This window comes from Artemia sp. Qi Xiang Cuo, chromosome 9 (assembly GCF_049724085.1).
Source record: "Artemia sp. Qi Xiang Cuo chromosome 9, ASM4972408v1, whole genome shotgun sequence".
Taxonomy (NCBI): domain Eukaryota; kingdom Metazoa; phylum Arthropoda; class Branchiopoda; order Anostraca; family Artemiidae; genus Artemia; species Artemia sp. Qi Xiang Cuo.
This window is the reverse complement of record NC_142802.1, coordinates 24,247,149-24,272,267: the sequence shown is the minus strand read 5'-3', so window position 1 is coordinate 24,272,267 and position 25,119 is coordinate 24,247,149. Positions and strand designations below refer to the sequence as shown.

At 35.1% G+C, this 25,119-nt stretch overlaps 2 protein-coding genes across 3 annotated transcripts in view; both read left to right on the top strand.

Annotated features, from left to right (window-relative positions):
* LOC148948471 (phosphopentomutase-like) overlaps positions 1-20,738 on the top strand; it is a 53,288-nt gene extending 32,550 nt beyond the window's left edge. Inside the window, exons 6-9 of the mRNA XM_089094401.1 lie at positions 1,981-2,170; positions 6,117-6,443; positions 11,735-11,961; positions 18,956-20,738. Coding sequence (XP_088950527.1) covers positions 1,981-2,170; positions 6,117-6,443; positions 11,735-11,961; positions 18,956-19,058 — 847 coding nt within the window. The 3' untranslated portion in view covers positions 19,059-20,738. The remainder of the gene's footprint in view (positions 1-1,980; positions 2,171-6,116; positions 6,444-11,734; positions 11,962-18,955) is intronic.
* A 4,137-nt stretch (positions 20,739-24,875) lies between these two features.
* Positions 24,876-25,119, top strand: part of LOC148948470 (putative hydroxypyruvate isomerase) — a 46,847-nt gene continuing 46,603 nt past the window's right edge. For both annotated transcript variants that reach the window (XM_089094400.1, XM_089094399.1), the window contains exon 1: positions 24,876-25,071. In XM_089094400.1, coding sequence (XP_088950526.1) covers positions 24,876-25,071 — 196 coding nt within the window. The remainder of the gene's footprint in view (positions 25,072-25,119) is intronic.

The following is a 25,119-nucleotide window of genomic DNA, read 5'->3' as shown; positions in this document are numbered from 1 at the left end:
TAAGCGAATCAAGGTGGAAACTAATCGCAAAGTAAAATTCATTTCCACTTTTTTTTCCAAGTGCAGTAAGTCCAGTGCTCACGCAAGATTATCAATGGTCTCTTGCAAAATTTTGAAAAACGCAGGAACTCTGTTCTGGGATTAAAAAGCCGAATTTGGGCACTCAGTATGACACCCTCTGAGACAGCAAGTGTCAATTTGGAAAATCTACTTCCAATGCTGCTCGGTTGCTACAAATCTTATACCCCTAGAATAGTTCATTTTTTATAGTTATAAAAAGACTATAGTTATAAACAGACTGAGTAGTTCTATAATTTTCTAGACCTCACTAGACCTGGAACATCAATTATTCGTAAAATGAAATAACAATGGATGAGACTTTTTATTAAGACAGTAAATTAAATAAAATAACGAATCCCAAATGCTTTGATTTCGTAACCGAAAACCTTTATCACTGGAAATGACTAGAATAAACAACTAAAACATAGACGATAAGTAAGAATACATAGATAGAAAGAAGAACTTGCGTCATTAATAAAGGGTTCGGGATGTGAAAGTGAACTATTTTTTATTTAATATTTTACATAGCTTACTCTCTTAATTGAATGTTTACTCTGGTTGAATGTTTGGATGTGAAAGTGAACTATTCTTGATTTAATATTTTACGTAGCTTACTCTCTTAATTGAATGTTTACTCTGGTTTATACATTATTATTTAACGAGTTTTATAACGAATGTTTATTCTTTTTGTTTATTCTTTAACAAGATTTTAGTAAACATTGCAGACATTGAATACAACAAGTGGTGCCAGCGGAATATACGATATCCTTGCATATACGATAATCGTTGGCTCAACATTGCTTTAAAAACGAATCTTTTGGGGCCGATTCGCTTTATTGCTTTTAATTGCTTTTAAAGTTGACAAGCTGATTATATGAGTTCTCTTCAGAAAAAAAAAACTTTTCGCTTATTTACTTTTTTTTGTTGTTCTTTGCTACAATCTCAGTTTCGAAAGTTATCCCTCTTGACAGAACAAATAAACGATATGAATTTTGGCGGAAAATAAAATATGTTTTATTCAAATAGATGTGAAATGTATGTTTCTGGTCTGTGTTTTTCAGATCTCAAAATTGTCTGTAGCTTTGAGCTTCTTACAGTCTCTCTCTCTCTCTCTCTCTCTCTCTCTCTCTCTCTCTCTCTCTCTCTCTCTCTCTCTCTCTCTCTCTCTCTCTCTCTCTCTCTCTCTCTCTCTCTCTCTCTCTCTCTCTCTCTCTCTCTCTCTCTTTTTTTTTTTAAGTCGAAACAAGTAATGAATAAATAAAGTAAAATAGGCACGGAAAAATTTTTAACTGAAGTCACTAAAAATTAAGGTTTTAACTAACCAACTTCTGGAAGGAAAATATAAAAAAGAGGATCATACTCAGAACTCACATTCAAAGTTCTCTTATGCAAAGCTTCGTTGAGACCATTTATTATCCATGCTTTGTGTCGAATTGAGGTACCTGCTAAATTATTATCGGATAAAACTTTGGAAGTTATACATTAAAATCAGAGTACTGGAGTATTGGACTTTAAGATTTAAAATCATTGTAAATTATTTTTTTTTTTTTTTTAAGCAAGTTTCATAATGATGGCTAAATTGAGCTAAATTGACATTCGAGGTGAGTAAATTTTACCGCGGAAAGGTGATGAGGTAGTAGTTTTCTCCCTCGCCTGTTATATGTGGTAGTTTGCATTCGTTCTGAAGTATAATCCTGTTCTTTACTTTTGTTAAAAATAATACACTTGCGTCAATTGTCCTCGGAGTGTATAGAAATGTAATATTTTAATCCATAATAGTTCATATGAAGTTTTACTCCTGCTGGATATAAATGTTTCTATTAAAAAGTGTTTTTTTTTAGTTTTTGTAGATTTAAATTTTTTTGTTTAAAAGTTTTTTTTGAAGTGGTTGAGAAGCGTTTCAAAAAAGCTTTCTTGTAGTGGAGAATGGAAGATCTTCAATGGAAATGAATTAGGAGCTTTGCTTGGATGGTGGACTTTCTACACTCATGCTGAAAGGAAAAAGAACAATTCAGAACTTGCCGACATCAAAGATTGTTGTATGGTTGCCAGCACTGTGTCTTCGAAAATTCTTCGGAGTATAGGAAAACAGGAAGGATTTCAGTTTGAGGTTTGTTTAAAGATGTCAATTTCGTTTTAATTTGTTACCCATAACCACGGGCGTATGTGTTTTGGAGTAGTTTCTACATTATAGGTGGCAGTCATGGACTCCTCATGTGCAGGATATATCAAAGACATTGTATGCGTAAAATCAAGTGTTTGTGTTTCTGGCACTGAAAAAACTGCTAAGCTGTTCAAGCTAGAAATGTGAAATTTCTTCGGAAATTTTCTAGAAAAAAGCCTGCTACTCGAAATTTTGTCCCTTCCCTCTGCTCACTTCTCTCTTGAACGGCCCTCGTAGGAAGATTCTAAAGACCTTCTGGATTTTTATTTCTATTTTGGCGAAGATCATAGGATTTCTATTTTCCCTCGGCTCCAAGATTAATATACATTTATGCTACCAATAGCTTGAACAATATTTGTCAAGATAGTTGGTTTTTAACATTAAAGAAAAATATAGTTGGATTTCCAAAGACAATATTTAGAAGTTGTGCTTACAAATCCATAGATTTAGATTTTGATAGTATTTTCAGGTTCTGGCGCACAGAAAATGTAGATTTTTTTTCTATTGGCTGCCTTATAATTTGTAAACTGCGAAAATGTTAGAAAATCGTGAGTATGATAATCTATGTAATATGTTGCTTGGTGTGGTCAATTAGGCTCGTGTTTGCGCATTTTATTTAATTTTTTAGCCCCCTTGAAATCATGATTCGTGGGTTTTAGTCCCCAAGAGGGGACTGTTGGATAGGCGTATACACGAGAACAATGACCTTTTTTGCTTCTAAATGTTATCGAAAATATTAACAACCATAAAAAGGTGCTTTACATGCGTTTTGTATTTAAAATTTTAGGCTTTGCCAGAAATCAGAAATCTTAGGTCATTTGAGATCTTGATTGCAATTATAGAGGCCAAAAATGCTATATTTTACAGTGATTCAGGTCAGTTGGCACCAAATGTCATGTTTCGGATTGTCACTTTTTAGCATCATTTAGTAAACACGGACAATTGAAATACCTGCATATTCGTAACCTCCATAATTGCAGTAAGATCGGTTCGTTTTATGGCCGTATCCAGGAGCGGGGGGGGGGGGTACTTACCCCCTTTTCCCTGTTTTTGAACGCAGAAAAATTGATAATAATTAATCTTTTTTTACCCCCCCCCCCCCCTCCCGAACAATATCCTGGATACGGCAATGATTCATATGCTTGGGCGCTCGTGCGTTGAGCAATTTCGGTTGGAATCTATAGTTATTGATCTCATTCATCAACAACTAATCATGTGATTTGGGTTAAAAGTGATGGTTCTTTTCTCTTTTTAAAACTTGATTTCGATTGACTTTAGTCCTGACTGACTCTATACGTGGATTTGTGTTTTAACTATCATTCAAGTTTCAAATTTAAGTTCGCGTTTTAACTGCCAGTGCCACGAAGTGTCTGAATTCCTAACTTCCACTTTAAATCTTAGCACAAAAATACATTGGCTTAAAGAACTTGTCAGTGGCAAACTATAAGGGCAACTAGCCCGCATTGTTCTCAACCCTGCGTTGCATTTTGAAAGATTGTCAGATGGCGGAAACCGAACCAGGAAAATCGCATGAGGAACAGTAAGGACTTCACTCATCTGATGTCATTTTTAACTAAATCAGCGAAAAGATTAACCTATTAAATTTAGTACTTTTACTAGTCATTATCCCGAGAATTGGAGCATTTTAGATAAGAGAAAACTAAAAACTGACAAACTACACTTTAGAGGAAAACGGTGCTGACGCCACTCATAAATAAATGGCGTAATTTTGCTAGAACTGTGGTTACAACGCTAAATATTGATCAGGTACAACAGTTAAGGCGAAAATCTATTCTATTATATGTTGATCGTTTCAGAAATTGATCATATTGCTGATCCATTTTGATAGTTTTCTCCACAATCCTATATTTAGTGGATTCCTCCGTCCCAACTATACCATATTAATTCGGAGAATATACCTAGTTCCGAATAATATTTGGATTCTAAGAAAATATTTACAAAACTTGAAATAATACACACGGATATCCTTTTTTTTCCTTTTTGCTAGTACCTATAAAAATCGAACAGTTAAGAATATATGATATGCAACCATTTTTATTGTAAAGTAGAGCAAGGGTTTGCTTATCAAATCGGCAGGCCTTCATCCGAACTAACAGGCCATGTTTTTCTAATTTTTCCTATGCATTAGATTATACCGGCTCTAGCCTAGCTTCAATTGTAAACCTGAAAGGTAACCCAAGATAAGTAATAGAATTGCCACTAGGATTCTGTTTTTGAAGGTTCAATATCCAGTCCAATTTCCTGCAGATTTGATTTTACTGCATTAATTGTGTTCTGTACAGATATTAAATTGTGCGAAAATAACAAAATAGTATCAGTTTACGACAAGTGCCTAATGTCGAATGCCACCTATCACATGTGCGGGTAGGCACCGTGTGGCTTTTCTATTTGCGTTATTGAATATAATGGTGCTAAGAACGTGCCCTTATTTGACTCTGTAACGCATGCGAGTTTGGTGTGAAAGTTGTCCGCCCGAAAATATTTTCATCGGCAAATTACCATACCAGCCTGTTAATCACTGGCATATGAATGGGTTTACTCTACTTTACACTGATGATAGAAAAACATGATTTCGTAACATACTATTGAACGCTTTTTACATGTCTACTTCACACGCAAAAAGGTTTTAATGGTTGCAATAGTCCGATCTAGAAATAAAACATTGACGTTGAATCCCTACACTAAACTGATGTTCCCCATATCACATTTACTGCATATACTGACCACCATGGCTGTAAAAAAAATGAAACTTCCCTATAACATGTTTTAAAAAGATGGAATGTTTACTTTAATTTGGCTATTGAATAGGCATACATACTAGTCAAATTCAAGATTTCATGTTGGTATCTTTATAGTCTGAAATACGTCTTAAATTGATGCTAGCTGATGGGACTAAAGGTTTGTGCTTAGTCGTCTAGCCCAAGGAGGAGACGTGTGATGTCCCAGAACAGAACGCATTGTGAATGCCTTAAATGCCTTCTCACGTCAATTCCTTAGTATTTCCCTCTCTTTTTCATATTTTCTACAGTTGAAGATGATGTGACGTATGTCTTCGTACACTCCACATGTGTTGCAATTGGGGGATAAGGCCATATTCCAATGGAATAGTGTTGATTTTGTCTTTGCATAGCCACATCTAGGACCGAGGCGGCAAGTTGAAAGGATGTGAGATGTGAGGTACATTTCTTTTGATGGCTGCTTATAAGCTAGTTTGAGATTACTAGATTGGGGATAAAAAATATTGTAAAAGGTGGACTTATAAAATAATATATATAAAAAAAAATGTGTGGCTGGGAGGCCACAAGCCGTAGGTGCTGCATCTGATTAGAAAAGAAAATCTTAATGGAATTTTTTATTATTTTTTTTTTTTACTTCAGTGATCGCAGTTGTATTTAATTAGCAATTTGGACCAGAGCTTTAGATGAAAATGTTTTTGTTTTTTGTCCCTAGTAATTGCTGGAGTGTTTTTTGTTGTTGTTTTTTCTTTTCATTATTTATTAATTTAGGTTAAATTACCTTTTGTAAGCATATTTAGGTTAAGTTATCTTTTGTAAGCATGGTGTATGGTTTCTTTTAGGGTGGAATTTGTGAAACTCATCTTAGGTCATAACTCTTTCCAGTGGTCCTTCGGGTCAATTTTGAGTATGCACCCTATCCCCTACCCCCAAAGATTGGTACGAAGAACCCTCCAGAAAAATTAAATATAGATATGCGGATAGACGTACTTTCTTTGTGTTTTTGATCCTCCTCCTCTCCCCCCCTTCCACTGGGAAAACTCGAATATCTTTTCTATAACTCAGACAAGTGCAAGTTCATATATCGCAAACTGAGTGACTGTATAAAATTTGGTACAGAAACTTTGACATTCCAGGAAACTTTGACTGGCTTCAAATGGATTGCAAATCGTGCTCTTGAAGTCATAGCAACTGGAAAAACTGTACTTTTTGGCTTTGAAGAAGCAATTGGATTCATGGTTGGAGTTCAAGTTCTTGATAAAGATGGCATTAGTGCTGGAGTGAAAATGTGTGAACTTGCTTGTTATCTTGCCAAACAGGGGAAAACTGTCAATGACAAGCTTTTGGAGATATATAAACAATACGGCTATCATGTCAGTTTAAACTCATATTATATTTGCCACGAGCAGCCAATTATCAAAAAGATCTTTGAAAAACTCAGGAATTTTGATGGTCCCAACACAGTAAGAATATTTCCCTTTTGTATTTTATTTTTCTTATTGCTTGACCAGTTTACGTTATATTGGTGCAAAGAAAGAAAGGCTTTACTTCAAGCCTGTTTCTGAAGGTTTAGACACTATAATCTGTGTTTTTTCTTAGTATTAATTTAAAAAATGTTTTCCCCAAAATAAGTTTTTCAAAGAAAAGTAAAGGACTCCATTAAACAAAAAATGAGCAAATATAAAATCAAATAATCTTAAAATTTTAAGATTTTAAGGCGAGAATAAAATTTTACTGAAACACTTTACTGAAAAAAATATAAATGTTTTTACTTTTATAACATAAGTAAATCAAATAATAATAACATTTTGATTACTAAATATCAGTATATGTATATTAAACTGACAAAGGACATTCATTTGTATTTTTTTCAGTAAAGTGCAAATTTTGTTCTCGCCTTGGGAAGGCATAGGGGTTTTGAGCCTGACTAATGTTAATTTCTGCTCGTTTTGAGTTTAACCCGGTTATGTGTTTTAAGTTCTGTTTGTTTTGTGTTCCATTTATTTATTGATGCTGATTTATGGCAGTTTACGTTTATCGGATTATCTGATTTTATTTTTGTTCATTTTTAGTTCAATGTAATCCTTTACTGTTTTTGAAAAACTGGTTTTGTGGAAAACAATTTTTAATTAATTTCTGTTCGTTTTATATTTACATAGTCTTTTCAGGGAAAAAGAAAATAACACTTTATATCTTTTCGTTTTTTTTAAGACTTTATAATTTAGCCTGGTATTTATCTGGTGAACGGGAATGTTCAGATTTTTTAAACAACACACACCTTTTAAAAATCTGGAAACAAATAGTACTGTTTGATTTATTATCATACCTCCTCTAAATGACCTGAAAAAGAAAACTTGATACAATTCGCAAAAAATGTGTTTACTTTCTTTAATAGCTTGGATACACTTACGCTATTTGGATTTGTTTAAATTTTAAGAGCAGAAGTAGCCCCGAAAGTTTGAACATAATACCCTCAGCCGTTGGGGTACTGCTGAGATGCCTTATTGGGAATTAGCATTAACACAGTGCATTTTGATTCAATCTTAAGGCAACATTTAGTTTTTAAACATAATAGGCAAATGAGAGGGTGGGCGTGGGAGGAGGATTAGTTGCCCTCGAATCACTTTCGACTACTAAAATGGGCATCAGCCCTTTCTATTTTCAATCGAATGAGCCCTTTTCGAAGTTACCTCGACAAATCCTTCGATACGAAGTTCCCTGGTATAAACAACAACACCAACAAAAAATACATTATACCCACATCGATCTTTACTATAAAAATGTCAAGCCTTCCAATCACTTTCGACCATTAAAAAGGGCACTAGGCCTTTCGATTTCCAATCGAATGGGCCCTTTTTGAAACGATAACGCTTTCTATAAACACCTTTATATGCCCCCAGGGCATAATTTACAACCCTTACCCTAAGGGCTGTTTGGGTGGTGGTCATCCTCTAAGACCTAATTTCCAGAACTTTCAACTACTTTAAACAACATTGCTATCTCAAAATTTTGATTGGATGTGTTTGGGGAAATGGTGGACGTGAGAGGGGCGGTAGTCGCTCTTCAATCACTTTCAACTATTAAAAATGGCACTAGACCTTTCAATTTCCAATCAAACGAGCCCTTTTGAAGTTTCTACAACAACACTTTCAATAAAAATCTTATATGCCTACAATAAAAATCTAGATAGCATATAAAAGCTTATATGCTATCTACGACAATAAAAATGCTTTTGAAGTTTCTACGACAACACTTTCAATAAAAATCTTATATGCCCCCAGGGCATAACTTACAACCCTTGCCCTAAGGGCTGAGGGGGTTTCATTGTCAAAGACCCAATTTCCAGAACGTTCTACTATGTTGAACAAAATGGCTATCTGAAAATTTAGATTGGATGTGTTTGGAGGAATGGTGAGCGTGAGAGGGGGGTTAGTTACCCTCCAATCACTTTAGACTATTAAAAAGGGCAATAGCCCTCTCAATTTGCAATTGAATGAGCCCCTTTTGAAGTTCTACGACAACTCCATCTAAAAGGACCTTATATGCCCCCAGGGCATAACTTACAACCTTTGCCCTTGGGGCTCTGGGGTGTTTGTCATCATTAAATACATAATTTCCAGAACTTTCAACTACGTCAAACAAAATGGCAATCTCTAAACTTTGATTGAATGTTTTTGGGGAAATGGTTGGCGTGAGAGGGGGGTTAAATAGTCCACTCACTTTCGACTATTAAAAAGGGCAATTTCAATTTCCAAACAAATGAGCCCTTTTTGAAATTTTTACAACCACTTTCAATATAAACCTTATATGCCCCCAGGGCATAACTTACAACCCTTGCACTGAGGGCTCTGAGGGGGTTATCATTCTAAAAGATCAAATTTCCATAACTTTCAACTACGTTGAACAAAATGGATATCTCAAAATTTTGATCAGAAGTGTTTGAGAAAATGGTGGGCGTGAGAGGGGCGTTAGTCACTATCCAATCACTTTCAACTATTAAAAAAGGCACTAGCCCTTTCAATATCCAATTGAATGAGCCCTTTTGAAGTTTCTACGACAAGGCTTTCAATACAAACTTTATATGCCCCCAGGGCATAACTTACAACCCTTGCCCTGAGGGCTGTGGGGGAAGGGGTTGTCATCCTTAAAGACCTAATTTCCAAAACTTTCAACTACGTTGAATAAAATGGCTATCTAAGTATTTTGATTGAAAGTGTTTGGGGAAAAGGTGGCCGTGAGAGTGGGATTAGTTGCCATTAAATCATTGTCGACTAAAAAAAAGGGTACTAGACCTTTTAATTTCAAATTGAGTTAGCCCTTTTTCAAGTTTCTACGACTAAGACTTCAATTAAACCTTATATGCTCCCAGGGCATAACTTATAACCCTTGCCCTGAAGACTCTGAGGGGAGTGTCCTGCTCAAAGGTATAATTTCCTGAACTTTGAACGTCATGGGACAAATAGGCTCTCTAAATATTTTTTTGGATGTGTTTCGGGAAATGGTAGGCGTGGAAGGGATGTTAGTTGCCTTCCAATCACTTTTGATTATTAAAAAAGGCACTAGCCATTTCAATTTCCAATTGAATGAGCCTTTTCTGAAGTTTCTACGACAACGCGCTCTATAAAAACCCTTATATGCCCCCAGGGCATAACTTACAACCCTTGCCCTGAGGGCTGTGAGGGGGTTGTCATCCTCAATGACCTAATTTCCAGAACTTAAAACTACGTTTTAAGTTCTACCTCTAATCACTTTTGACTATTAAAAAGGGCACTAGCTACTCCAATTTCAAATAGAATGAGCCCCTTTTGACGTTTCTACGACAACTCCTTCGATACGAAGTGCCCTGGTATGAAAAAAAACAAAAAAACAAAAAGATAAATAATACATTGTGTCAACATCGTTCTTTACTTAGGCAGCGCGATTGCGCTGCCTATGAAATAATGTTTATGCCTGCGTGTAGTTGTGTTACCCGTTTTAAATATGATTAAAAAAAAAAGGATTATAATAATAAAATGTTTTCTATAATTAGAAGACGAATTCATTACCATCACGTTTGACTCTGCATCTGTCGTATGTGGTTTATTGTGGTCATGTAACGATATTTTGCGCTTCATTAAGATTGCTTCTTTCACTTGTTATCCTCTCGGGCATCGAAAGGTTAAGAGAGGTATGGAGGAGTCTGAGGGATTTTCTATCAATTATTTATATGTTATGCGACGTGATAGCATTATCATTAACTATATCAATGTTTTCTTTTTATGCCAGGCAAGCTCATAATTATCGCCCTGGATTATTTTGGCCTTTTAGGGACAAAAAATTTTCTTTTTTGTCAGAAGTGTATTAAGAGAAGGTAGGGTATCTGTTGTGGGAGAAGGGGGTTTAATCGTTTGGCATATGTTACAACTGTCCCTGCCAGGAAGGTGCCAAGAAGAGGGTGGAATGAAGGGGGATGTGGGACTGAGATCTTCGTTTTCAGCTGTTTTTTTTACGTTATTTAACACCTGGCATGGGATAATATTATCCTTAGATAGCTCAAGGTTGTTTATGTTCAAGAAGACAACAACTAGAACTGACTGTGATATATTATTCACCCAATGTGTTTTTTGCCTTCTAAGGCCCGCATTTTCCTCTTTTGGCAGGAAACGACAGGAGAAGTTATGAGTGGGAGAGAGGGTGTTGATTTTAGAGGAGAGGGAGGATTGGTAACTCTGGTGTCTATGCTTCTTTCTTCTTATTTTCCTTCTTTTTTTTCACTAGTTTTGTAATCTGAGGAAAACATGCAGTGCAATTCAATTACAAGAGCACACGGAATTTTTGAAAGTAGCGATTATACTTGCAACATCAATTGATAAGAAAAATACATGTAGCTATAAAATATCTTCTTGCTTAAGATTTATTTACTTACTTATATACCAAGCGTTGATTCACATGACTTTTCACTGTGCTTGCGTTAATAATTTACATACTAATATTGAGGATTTGCTGTTTTAAGGATAAAATTCGTGGCACTCAGTTTTAGATCAAGTTTTTTTTGCCTCTTCCTTTTTTGGCATTGCCTGTCCTGTCTATCTTACTTGAACTATAGTTCATTAGAAGAATTTTTTTTCCATGAAATAACATTGTGATTGTGCTGCTAAGGAGAAGGTTTGGAGGTTCATCCCTTGCCCATTCCTTTCCCCTCTTTAAATGTGAAAAGCTACATAAGAAATGAACGTTTTGATTATTTCAAAAGTTTTTTTTTATAAGTTTTTATATTAAAGACTCTTTGTTGCCTGTCGCACTGGTTCAGCTAGGAAGAAGACTCGGGGAGGGGGTCAGACTCCCGCATCCTTTTCTTTTCGAATAAGAAAATTGTATGCAAATGTGAAAGTTTTGATTATATCAAAAAGGTGCTTTACGCATCAATAAAAGTTTTATTGGTGATTGGAAAACACAAAGTCAAAATAATCATACAAGGAAAGTTGACATATAGAAAAATAAAGAAAATAAAGTCAACACCATTCAATTCATTACAATCGATAGTTGAACTAAGGTATCCAGGGAATACCTTGAAAAAAAATAAAAATAGAATGAAGAAGTAAGGAAAATCTTGAGTTCAAATTGTAGTTTTTGTCTCTTAATGTACTAAATTAAATGTGCAGAATGAGAATAGAATGAAAAATTTTATTCCGAAGCTAAGATTCTCAACGAGAGATTTCTACCACCCAAACCTTTTTTGTTTGTAGTCTTGTCTTGTAGTATTTTCGTTTTTCAGTATCCGAAAAGTATTATGCAAGGAAAATATTTGATCTCATCCGTTCGTGATCTCACTACGGGGTACGATGACTCAATGCCCGACAAGAAAGCGAATCTTCCAGTGAGCAAATCTTCTCAAATGATTACATTTTCCTTTGAAAATGGCTTGGTGGCAACACTGCGGACTAGTGGCACAGAGCCGAAAATCAAATATTACACTGAACTTTGTGCTAAACCCGGTGATGAGTAAGTGAAGTTATGCCTGATTATTTATTGAAATTAGTACCGTATCTTTTTCTATTATATTCTTCTTTTTATTTTATATGGGACTGCTTTTGCTCCCACTATGATGACACTATAGAGGTCGACTTCGTCAGGCAATGTGTAAGCTATTCAATTTTAGAGTGTACCAAGAAGTGTGATCGAGGAGCTGGGGTCTTGAGCCTCTCAGTACCCTCTTCCTCTGAAGGTGCCCCAGATATGGATATGTTAATATGCTAAACTGACGTATTCTTGTAGTAATAAAACGAGCACATGGGTATATCGCACAAATGAAAATAAAATCAACCTGACCATCTGTGTATTTCTAATTTTTATCAGTCTATTTAGGAAGTAGGGGAAGAGGTACAATATCATAATCGTAGTCTTGTTTTACTGAAAGCCTTTTTCTTGATAACGAATAAAAAAACAAAAATTCCACAAAACAAGTTTTTCAAAGAAAAGTAAAGAGCTTCATTAAGCCAAAAATGAGCAGAGTTAAAGTCAAACAATCGTCCAAACGTAAAACAACCCCAAATCACTATCAATAAATAAGTGAAACTCAAAATGAACATAAATTACAATAAATAGCCGAAAACTAAAAGTCGAACTCAAAACGAGCAAAAATTAACATGAGTAGGGCTAATAACCCTCATGCCTTCTCAAGACCAGAACAGAATTTACGCTTTACTGAAAAAAAAATATGTTTTAAATGTTTTCACTTGAAAAAATAGTTTTCTCTTTGACAACCTGGATACACTTCCACTCTTTTTATTTATTTAAATTGTAAGAGCAGAAGCAGTAATATTAGTAGCCCCAAAATTTTCAACTACCCCCAGTCGTTCTCGATATTTTGCTGAGGTGTCTTATTGGCAACCATAAACACAAGGTTTTTTGATTTAGTTAAAAGGAACATTTAGTTTCAAAGCATAATAGGGCAATTGCATAATTGTGGGAGGTTGACATGCTCAGTATCCCAAAAGACATACTTTCTGGACTGACCTACTATGCTGGACAAAATAGCTATCATAAAAGTTAGACTGGATGTGTTTGGAAAATGAATGGGCTTAGGAGAAAGGCTGCCTGCCCTCCAATCTCTTTTTACTCTTAAAAAGGGCACCAAAACTTTTAATTTTGAATCGAATCTACTCCTTTAAAATTTTCAATGATATTTCAAGCTATTATAGATTGATACTGCCTATGATATTACTTATTTGCCCTTTTGAAAACCTACATGCATACAGTTTTTTCGTTTTATTAAAACTCCTATACTTTTCCTAATAGTTTCATTTTAATACCTTTAGCGTCATTAGTTACAGTAACAGTAGTAGTTGTATTAAAGTATACACATAGTACCTTCTGGCTTGTTCAAAATCCCCACGACTTACCTTTAAAGTTCTAACTTAATAATATAAGTTGAACTTCAGATATTGTTTTGTCACCTTTTGAAAGTCCACATGCTTATAGTTTGTTTTGATTTAGTTCAACATCCGCTCAAATATTCCTTAAAAACTTAACCTTAACACCCTTAGCTTGCAAAGTAACAATAGTTGTAGCAGCATTAGTAGCAGTATGGGAACAGCACCTTTGGTTTCTTCAACATCCCCTTCAACACGCTGAAAGTTTCAGCTTAATACCATCAACCGTTCCATAAGTATTTCTGATGCGTCCGCTTGACAACCTGTGTGGACATAGTGTCTTCCGAATTAGTTTCATATAGTTTCTATATATCCCGAATTTTTCACCTTAATATCCTTAGTTTTAATAGCAGTAGTAGTAGTAGTAGCAGCAGAATTCATTGTAGCAGGCAAAGCTTTAGTGACAGTAGCAGTAATAGAAGTAGTAATAATAGTAACAGTAATAGTAGTACGATTAGAGGAAGTAACAGTGGGATGCAAATATTTTCTTGTGGTTAGTTCAACATCCCTCACAACAAATCCTGTTATATTCAACTTCACATACCAAACTGTTCCTAATATTGCTGTTACAACCTTTGGACAATCTGCATACAGACGGCATGTTGGGATTCGGTTAATTTCCCCCCTCAAAATTCCTTGGAAATTTCACCTTTGTATCCTTAGGCATAGTTTTAATAGTAGCCACAGTAGTAATATTGACATTACTATTAATAGTAATAGCGGTAGTACTACTAGCAGCAGTAGTATTAACATATTTCCTTTTGGTCAGTAGAACATTCCTCTCATCAAGTCCTAGAAGTTTCAATCCTATACAATTAGCCATTGCTATGACATTGCTGATATGTCTTTTTGATAAGCTGTAAGTTCATTTAATTCTAGAAATTTTCATCTCAATGCTCTTAACCTTACAAGTAATTGCAATAAAACTAGTAGTTGTAGTAGTAGTAAATACAGTAGCAAGTTTAACAGTAGCAGCAGCATTAGCAGTGTTGTGCACATATTGACTTTTTGTGAGAAGATCTTCCCCTTTAAGCATTCTCTGAAAGTTCTAACTTAATACCTAAATCAATTCTTCAGATACACTGTTTTGACTATATGCATGCACGTAGCGTCTTTTGATTTAATTCAAATTTTCCCTCAATACTGTAAATTGAGTAGTGTAGTAGTAGTAGTGGTGGTAATAGTAGTAGTACTGGTAGCGTGCCAATATTGCCTTTTTATCAACTCCCTTATCATTCTCTGATTTTTCCAAATTAATATACTTAAGCGGCGTTCACATGTGTGTCTAGCTAGAATCCCATGTCTAGACGCGTGTCTAGCCAGAATTCATTGTCTAGGCAACGACCGTTCAAAAGTGAAATTCCGTGCTTAGCTAAAACTACAAATTTAGTTTCAAATTGTCATTTCTAGCCAATCAAGAGAGCTTATGCGGACAAAACTTCGAAAATTGTAATCCCTGCTTTTACTGTTACAAGTCAGTAGAATAGATGATTGAAACAATTCCCATTCTTTGTTTAACCGTTATTTCAAGTGTTTCATATATCCAAAAATGAAAAAAAAACAATGAATGAGAAAACAAAAATAGAATTTCAGTTTAAAAATGTAACCAAAGATGATAAAAATAGTGGAACGTGTCACATTCTGATTGACTGTAATTGAAAATCCTAGACATTTGAGTTCTAGAGTCTAGAACTCAATGTCTAGCCAAGCGTCTTGTCTAGCGTGTCTAGCTAAGCGCCGAATTTTACTTATGAACGGTCGTTGCTTAGACATTGAATTCTGGCTAGACACGTGCCTAGACATGGGATTTTAGCTAGACACGCTTGTTAACGCCGCTTTAGTTATTCCTGTGTTAAACCTGTTTGGCAATCTGTATACACATAACGTTTTTTGATTTATTTCAACATTCTCTGAAAGGCTCACCTGAATGCCCTTCGTCTTCTTGGAAAGTAAAGTTCAAACATGCATTCCCTTCTCAATAACATATACTATGTGTAAACAATGAACGAATTGCCTAACTTACATTATTCTGAGGACTTTGGGAAGGTTGACATCCCTAAAGAGGAAATTACTGGACCTTTCAACAATGCTGAACAAAATAACTCTCTTAAAATTTCGATCGGATGTGTTTTGGGGAATGATAGGCTTGGGGAGGGGGGGGGGGCTGATTGGCCTCCGTTCACTTTCGACGCTTAAATAGGCACTAAAACTTCCAACTTTCAATCAAATGAGCTCCATCCGATCCAACGTTTATACGACCATCCGTTCCATAAAAATCTTATATGTCCCGGGGCATAACTTACAATCCTTGCCCATGGGCCCGCGGGATTATGTCCACCCTGCAAACAGTGTTATAAAATTTTCGGACTGTTGGTAACAAAATGGCTATCTAACAATTTCAATTCAATGCGTTTCGGGAAAAGAGGATGCCAGGGAGGGGGGGGGGCTAGTATTTCTTCATAATGTTTGACTCTTAAAAGGGAACTAGAACTATACATTTCCAATTAAATGAGTCTCTTGTAAAGTTCACACGACCACTCCTTCCATAAAAACCTCATCAGCCCCTAGGGCATAACTTACAACCCTTACCCCAGACCTTTGGATTATTTTTGAACAAATGGCTATCACAAAATTTCTGTCGGATGCATGAGTTGAAAATACGATGTGGGGGGGGGGGGGGGGTGGCTGCCCCCGATCACTTGACTATTAAAAGGGCACTAGAATATCTGATTTCCATACCAATGAGCCCCTCTGGAGTTTATACGGCCACCTTTTCCTTAAAAACCTTATATGCCCTCGGGGCATAACTTAGAACCCTTGCGCTGAGGGCTGTGGTGGGGTTGTCATTCTCAAAGACATAATTTCTACGCCTCTAAACTACGCCAAACAAAATGGCTATCTCTAAATTTTGATTGGATGTGTTTTGGAAATTGATGGACGTGGGTGGTTTATTGCCCTCCAATCACTCTTGACTATTAAAAAGGGCACTAGCCCATACAATCTCCAATCAAATGAGCCTTTTTCGAAGTTTCTGCAACAACAAGTGGTCATCTCAAAATTTCTATCAGATGCATTTCACGAAAATACGAGCTGTGTTGGGAGGGGGGTATCTGCCCTCCTCCAATCAGTTTGAACCTTAAAAAGGGCACTAGAACTTCTGATTACCGGTGCAATGAGCCCCCTTCGAAGTTTGTACGACTACGCTTTCTATATAAAGCATTGTAGACCCCCAGGGCATAACTTAAAACCCTTTTCCGGAGGGCGTGGGGGGGGGGAGATTCATCCTCAATGACATAATTTCTAGACCTTTTAACTACGCCAAACAAAATGGCTATCTCAAAATTTTGATTGGATGTGTTTAGGGAAATGGCTTAGCGTGGGAGGGGGGTTAGTTGCCCTCTAATCACTTTCGACTATTAAAAAGCGCACTAGCTATTTCAGTTTCTAATCGAATGAGCCAATTATGAAGTTCCTAAGACAACTCCTTCGATACGAATTGCCCGGGTCTAAGAAAAACCATGCAAAAAAAATAAATAAATAATACATTGTGCCCACATTGCTCTTTATTTAGGCAGCGCTATTGCGCTGCCTATGATAATCTAAATGATGTACTTCAATGCTCTTTCATTTTGATAAAAGGAAAATTTGCAATTTATTCTTGTTAAAAATTTTTGCCAGAAACCAAATACTAAAACCTTTACATAATCAGTATTAGTGACTGAATCATTTTGACATTTTAAAGTTTGCTTAATCAATAAACATCTTGATAAGTATCAGACGTAATGCTCAAGCATTGCCTAAGTAAAGAGCCACATGCCTCCCCTGTATTTATTTATACTCCCATGTATTACTTAATACATTTATTAAGAAAAACGAAAAGCAAATTTGCATTTAAACAAAAGCCAGTATGGTAAGGTTTGTCTCCATGTTAAAGGATATTGTTTGTGCTTTGGTCCTTTATCATATTAGATTTGTTTTTTAATTTGAGTTTTCCTTTCGGTTTTCTTTTTGTTTTTGTTGTACATAATTTTCTATGTTGACTTATTTTGTTTAGGCTAGTTTTTGGTGTCTTTTTTGTTGTTTTTTTTTCGTTCATGAAGGCTTCCGGATGTGAAGCTGTGACTAATTATTATTTTTGAATCCAGTGCAAATGCTGTGTCGTTTACTAGGCTGTAGTTTCTTCGACGTATGCCACTGCTTAAAGTCACCCTGCAGCGCTGCTAGCAGTGTACAGCTCACTTACCTAGGTAGTATTATCAGTAAAGACAGTGGGTGCAGTGAAGATATTACAAGTAAAATAGTCAAGGCCCAGGGTGTTTTTTGAGAATTGAAAAAAGTTTAGAAGAACAGGAAGGTAAGGCCGCGAACCAAGATTAGGATATTGAACGATACAGTAATGACAGTGGTCAAGCATGGTTCTGTAGCGTGGGTGCTATGAAAAACGGAGGAGGATTTGCTAGATGTTTTCCAGAGAAATTGCTGATTGTTTTGGGTACTCGACTGACTAACCCTATGTCAAACAGTAAACTGTACGAAAAGTTTGGTTCGATCCCACTTTCTATGTCTATAGTCAGAGAAGGGTTGAGGTGGCTAGGACACGTTCTGCGAATGAAGGATGACAGATTGTCAAATATTGTCCTTGTCTGCCAGCCGTCTAGGGCCAAACGAAAAACAGGCCATCCCTGAATGGGATGGGAGGATGTCGTAAGAAGATTTAAGAGAAATAAAAACTTCTTGAGAGGGTGTAAAAAGGGATGTTTTTAATAGACTACGATGGAGGGGGAGCGTGCGTAGCTGTGTTGGCCTCAGCTGGCTTGGTGCTGCAGTGAGTTGTTAATGGTAGTAGTTGATAGTAGTAATATTTTTGCTTTTTTTCACTGTCCTGTTAAAAATTTATCATCCCTATTATATTATTCTTCCAATTAGTGCAAAAACTACGGCTGATCGAACATCTTGACTGAATTTCAAGCTTTGTCCAAAATTTAAGTTACGGTCTTAACATTTTAAATCTTAAGCAAAAAAAAAGAACTCTGCACATTTTAGTGCAATTAACGAATAATAGAACCATGTTACTTGAAAAAACAACAGAAATTAATTCAGAAATTTTTTTTCTAGAAAACAGTTTTCAAAGAAAAGTAAGAGCCATATCAGGCCTAAGTTTTTTTTTGTGCTTTACTGAAAACGAGGTCTTTTTCGAACAGTGCCGTTTTTGTTTTTCAAAATATATACACCAAAAAGAAGTGAATCACGATAATAGTCGTGTTCCTTATAATAATTGCATTTTAAACTTTCAATGTGATTTTTAAAGTTTTTTGTTGTCTTTTATTAATTATTATTTTGTGACCCCGTTGATGATAGCATAAGCTCGAAAATTAAAGGAGTATAACTTAGTTTTTTTTTTCTCGCTTTCTCCTTCCCATCTCTCTATTTCTTTCTCATTCTCTCTCTTTTTTTACCTCTAACTGTCACTTACCAATTTCACCACGAGAATCATAGGTCTTGCGCTTTCAAAATGTAAGTACACAAAAGAAATTATAAGAGTCGTATAGTAGTTTTTCTTTTAGGGACTGGAATTCACTGGAAGCTATTCTTGGTGAAATGGTAACAGCAATGGTAGATGAGTTCTTACAGCCTAAAGAAAACTTACTGATACCAAAGTCAGATTAATTTTTTCTTAGAATTGTGGGTAGTTTTTGTTGTTGTTAGAAAATGCTATTTTTCGAAGTTTTTATAGGGCTTACCACCCAAAAATTGTGGTTTGAATGATTCCCTTTCGTTCCGCGTGTCTTTCCAGGAAAGCTTTACAAAGGTAATCGGTCCGTAAAATGTCGTTGAACTTTTCAGAGGAAGTGAGTTGTTTAGAATTATTAAAACTCCTTAAATCTTGGAAGAAGTGTTCGAGATATTTTTGGCCACAATCCAAAAATAATTAGAACAAGAGAAGCCTTCCTGGGAGAATTTACAAAAGCAGTAGTGGCACTAAAAGATAGTGTAAAAATATGTCATAATGCACAAGGTCACTACTCAGGAGAAAGCAAGAGCCCTTGGTTATCTTGGAGTAAGTTTGCTATGTTTTAGAATTTTTTAGAGGGCTTACCACCCAAAAATTGTGGTTCGGAGGATTCCCTTTCGTTCCGCTTGTCTTTCCAGGAAAACTTTACAAAGGTAATTCGTCCGCAAAATGTCCTTTAGCTCTTTTGAGGGAGTCAGCTCCATTCGGTCAGAGAACTTTTTGGCTGGTTTTTTTTTTCTGTTATTAGTAATTTTCATTGGTTGGGTCTTTTCAGAAAAACTTTCTATTTTTAAAGCCTACCACACAGAAATGAGGCTAGGTGTAAAAAGATATAGATGATTCTATACAGAATCTCTTCAAAGTTAGTTTTATTTGGTTATTGCTATTTAAGCATTAACTTCGAATTGCTTGCTATGTTTCTTTGCTGACCATACTATAAAAAGAAAACATTTGATGGGGTGTATCGGCTTTTTTATTGAAAGAAATACAATTCTTTAAAAAGAAAAAAAATATGGATGGATGAAAGAATTCTTTCTAATTTTTAATAGTTTTCCAAGGAAAGCTGCTACGAGATGTCATTTTATTATTTTTTTTTGTTTATCCTCATTTATGTGTATCATTTTCTGCCTGTTAGAATTGCTTTTTAGAGCTTTTAAGATTTGAATAATTAATTGCCCTTCAGTCAGTATTTTTTCGTTTTTTTGTGTTTTTTTTTTCTTTCTTTTAATTTCTAGAATGTATTCTTAGTCCGTTTCTCTGTCTTTACATTCCGTTTTATGCACTATTTTTAAAACAATTGTCTAGTTAAACATAAATAATTGGCATGTGCAATTTATTTCTTTGTGTTTTGTTATATATATATCTGTTACGCCCTTGCAATATACCAAATAAAAGACAAAGAAATTACCGTATTGACTGCTGTTGAAGTAACTTTTTTTTATGGATTTTGACGTCTTTATTAATGATGAGATGGCTGAGAAGTGGTACTATGGTCATTTGACCATACCCATCATCACCATCACCAGTAATTATGGCGAGAAAAAAGGGGTCTAAAAGCAATGAATTTTCATGATGGTGTTAAACTTACCAAAGAATAGCGCTAAACTCATTAAAGAACATTATCAATGTGAAATAACATCATTTAAGAACCTATCCAGAAATTTTATGTACGAGGGTAAGGAGTTCATTGGTCTTTCTACTATAATGTCATTATCATTCTAAAGGACTTATGTCGGTAAATCCAATTTAAGGGTCATTACCGTAACCGATTAAATTTTACTCTGAAAGAAACTTATGGTAGTTTCAAAGTGGTATAGGAGCTTTTCGTTTAAAGAACTGGGCCGACCAACGTTCCACAGTCGTTCTTTTGAGTCTAAAAAAATGTATTTCAAGAAAATATCAATTTTGGTAAGAAACAGTTTAATGGATTAATCTACTTTGGTGGTAATCTATCAGATCAAAATTTATCCAACTGAATTAAATTTCCGTTTTCTTCTTTCAAATAAAATACTTTTTTGATTTCTCATTCTTTCTTATAAACCAACATTGTGAGGTTTCATATTAGTGCCAGGATATCCAGAAACAAGCAGATTTTGCCCTGGAAATTTTCACTGAATAACCTAAGTAGTGCTTATCGCTACTAAATAGATTAGCTGTGTAAGTTAATCCCGAAAAAAGGTAAATAATTCTCCAAAAATTAAAGACTTGTGTTCGAAATTGGGTTTCTTTACCTTTATTTTGCGCTTAGCATGGTACGGACGATATGAATTGTTCTTGCAACTAATTGTTTGATATACGCCAGTCAAATGAGTCTCTAAAACCATTTTAAACAATTTTGCTGGAAAACGTTTCGAAAATCTTCCTCAGCCTTTCGGAATGTCAACATTTCAGAGCCATACTCAACCATTATCAATGCTGTTGCTTCGAATATGTCAATGTCAGTTACAAAACTAACTTCCCTATTCCTCTAAACTTTTTTAACTGAAGAAACCACCCTCTGTCTTGGCTGTTCTGTTTTTTTATCTTCACTGCACCCACTATTTACTAGAAGTACTACCCAGGCAAGTAAAGCTTGTTCGATTTTCCTGCTACCTAACCTCACCCCAATTTATTCTAAGTCTAATCAGCAAAATCATTTATCACTACAGACAAGCCATGGCAGCACAAAGCAGCCTGTAGTGAACAAAGCTCTGCGCGAACCTTCCCCATCCGTTGTATTCAAATCTTAATTCTTTTCCTTGTCAAATAGACTTATCAACTAGATACAATACAGGTTGTGTGTTTTTTTTTAGATTTCTTTTTTAATTTACCTTTGCTTAGTTTTTTAGAGGGTACTGAACAGAAAAGAAGAGGATTATTTCAATATTATGAATAATTTTTAATATGTAACAGCATAAATTTTCAGCTTCGTTTTTCTCGAACTTCGTTTCGGCAGATATTCCAAAGTAGCTTTCAGCAGTTTTTTTTTCTTCTGATGTTACTCATGTAATTTATTCAGTAAGGAAAATAAATTAATAATAATTGATTACTACAAAATATGCTTTCAGAAGTAGTTGGGATTGATAAAAAGTTTTGTTTTTTTCCCCATTGACAAGAGATTTTTAGAAGATGGACCATGAGCTATTTTGTGGCGCTATGTGCTGTTATTGGAGTAGGCTGGTGAACTAATAGTAGAGGTGAGTAGACAGTTGTAGTGCCGCCATAACAAAGAAGGCCCTTGATCCAAGGACTAGAATTTTTCAAGATTCAAGAAAAAATATTTACCAAGCTGACATCAAAGGTCTTTCACTTTTAATATATCTCTACATTTAGGAATACTAAATTTAACAGTATAAATTATTTTAACCTTTAAACAATCATACATGCTAATATAAAAAAAAAATTGAATTAGGGTGTTTTACCTTAGTACTGCTCGGCATTACGGATATATATTTAAAAGCCCTAATTCCCATCAAAGGAGTTAAGATCCTTAATGTTCAAATTACTCAGCGTAAAAGACAGTCATTAATTTAATAATGTCACACAATATTTATTTGATAATTATTGAGTAGCACAGTAAACAGATCAGTTTAATAATTGAGTACCATTGAAAATATTAACAGTCAAGGAATTTTATGTGTGACATAACAGTTATTTCACAGGAAAAAAAATTCTTTTAGTCAAAGCTGCTGGTTTAGTCCGGCTCACTTGACTCTGGTAAGTTCATCCAGTACCTCCGACGGTTGGATGGCATGAGTAGACAGAGATTCTGATCAATTTCTTTCTTCTTTAATGAAACCACGGACTTTGTCTCTATTTTTGGTACCAGGAACTTCTTTAAACATTTTATTTTAAAAAGTTCTCCGACTTCCCTTCAGCACCTTTATATTCAGTCGAATAGAAAAGAACTGTGTGTCCTCTTTCCGGTGTTATTTTTACAAAATGTCTCAGGTAGGGCATACTTTTGTCCCCGTTTTCTAGTTTAATTTTTGAAGCATAATCCTGCCATTCAAATCTGTCTTTGACGGCGATGAGGTTTACGTCCATTTCCCCAGAATTTCCTCTTTACACAATCGATGAAATCATTAAAATTATACACTTTCCCACAATGTTTCATTGAGAGTACAACATGATGATGAAATGAATCTGGGGCCAGGTTCAAAGAAAAAAAATTCGACTTCGTCCAAGGAAACTTCATGATAATAGTTTACCAAGTATACTAGAAAGGTGAAAACGGTCCTAGTTTTGTTTTGCCCAGAAAAGTTATCTAACCAAAGGCAAACATGTTTGGTATCACTAAGGTAATATAGAACAGGCATGAATATAATTTAAGATGTTTTCCTTTTATTCCACTAATATCTTCATTCCACAATACAGCTTATGTTTTGGGCTTAGCCTGAATGCCAAGTGGGACTAAGCTTTCTTAAATGCCTTCATTCTTATAATAAATGCAGGTTTTTTTAAAGTAATCCGTGCGTGGTAACATGTTAACTTTTTGAATATCAGTACAAAATATAATATGTTTAAAGAATTTGGTTTTGTATGTATTTATACAGATCTCTTGATCGGTTGGCCGTTTTTACGTAACATTTTTAATAAATACAAATGTTACAGTCGTCTTTTGGATTACCTTCATTGTAGTTTTGATCGTGCTCCTGAAATTTGAAAAACATACCACATTCTTCGTTGCCTAGCTTGGTAAATTACCACTTTTCTATAAAAATCAAAAACACAATCAAAACTTGGAAAAAAATTATTGTTTATCCACTGAATTGTGGTGTCATTAGGAAGATACCTCCTATTTTGGGTAAGCTCTTTTCTGTAATGTGCGACACTAGGTTTGTAGATCTTGTATATGATAATTATAGTTCTATTGATTTTGCTTGTGTTTGGATGTTTTCCTCTTTTATCAGACGCATGAGATGTCATTCCTGTCATTGTATCTTTTTCATCAGCTGTTAAGATGTTGTAAATGACTGAGTTGTTTTCCTTAGAAGATCCCAAAGTTGTGAAAAAAAACACACTTACGTACTTCAATTCTCTTTTCTTCTGTATCGTTAAAATAACATCTAAACAAGTTGTTCCTTGTGTTTGAAACTCTCGTCGTTTCTTAACTGGTAGCTTTGCATCGCATAGAATAATGAAATCCCCCTACTAGTAATATCTTTTTCTCAATATTCATTTGCTTGCGCCAATCTTCTAAAAAGGTTAAACTGCATTTCTGCCTGCATTTTTCATTGCAGGGTGTACGCGGAGGGTACTTTTCTCTTAACTTCTTTGCTATGATAAGTTTCTTTTTTAGATATTAGACCGTTATTTTTTCCTAACTCTTTTGCCCCTTCTTTGTCATACCTTCGTCTGGCTATTTGAATTTCCCTTCCATATTGATATCGTTGTTTTGTGTTAGTATATTTTAGTTTTTGGTACATTCAGAATTTACAAACCGAAAAGGCCCTAATTCCCAACAGCTTTTGTTTGATTGATTATTAAAGGCCCTAAATACAAAAAAATATTGGATTTAGGGTGCTTTAACTGTTTAATTGGTTCTAGGGCCTTCTTGAATCAAAATGAGTCAATAAACGAAATTACTGCCTATGTAAACGGAACTAGTGCCTATGCTGTTATTTGCTTATTTATGGGAGTTAGGCCTTATATTTTAAAACAGAGGCACGCCTTTCAACATAAATACACAGTCTATAAAAAAATATAGTTGAAAAAAATTGGAGTTTCGGCCTTATAACTTGTGAGGGCAATGTAGTCTGGTTTGCCTTGTAAATTTTCTAATTACTATACAATGTAGGATCAACTTTGATTACAAAAAAAGTGTTTTTTTTTATTATTTATAGTCATCACCCGGGAAATATTCTTTGTCTGCAAAAACTAAAAGACATTTAATATACACACATGTATACAATTTAGCCATATTATACGTATGGCTCATGATTGTTCTTTATTTGATGGCGCTCTTTTCGCAAATGTATTCGAATTTAGATATGGCTCTCAAATTTTGTGCAAACCTTTCTATGACGTTTACAGAGCATGACACGCTTGCTGCAAGAATAAAGGCAGCTGAAAAAGCTGGCTTTCATGCATTTGAGGTTGCTTTCCCTTACGAAGCACCTCTAGAGGACTTATATGGTGTTAAAGAAAGATATAAAATGTCTCTAGAGCTGATAAACACATTTCCAGGTCTCTTGTTTATATTGTCCAAAATAAAGTTTTGGGGAATGCTTAGAT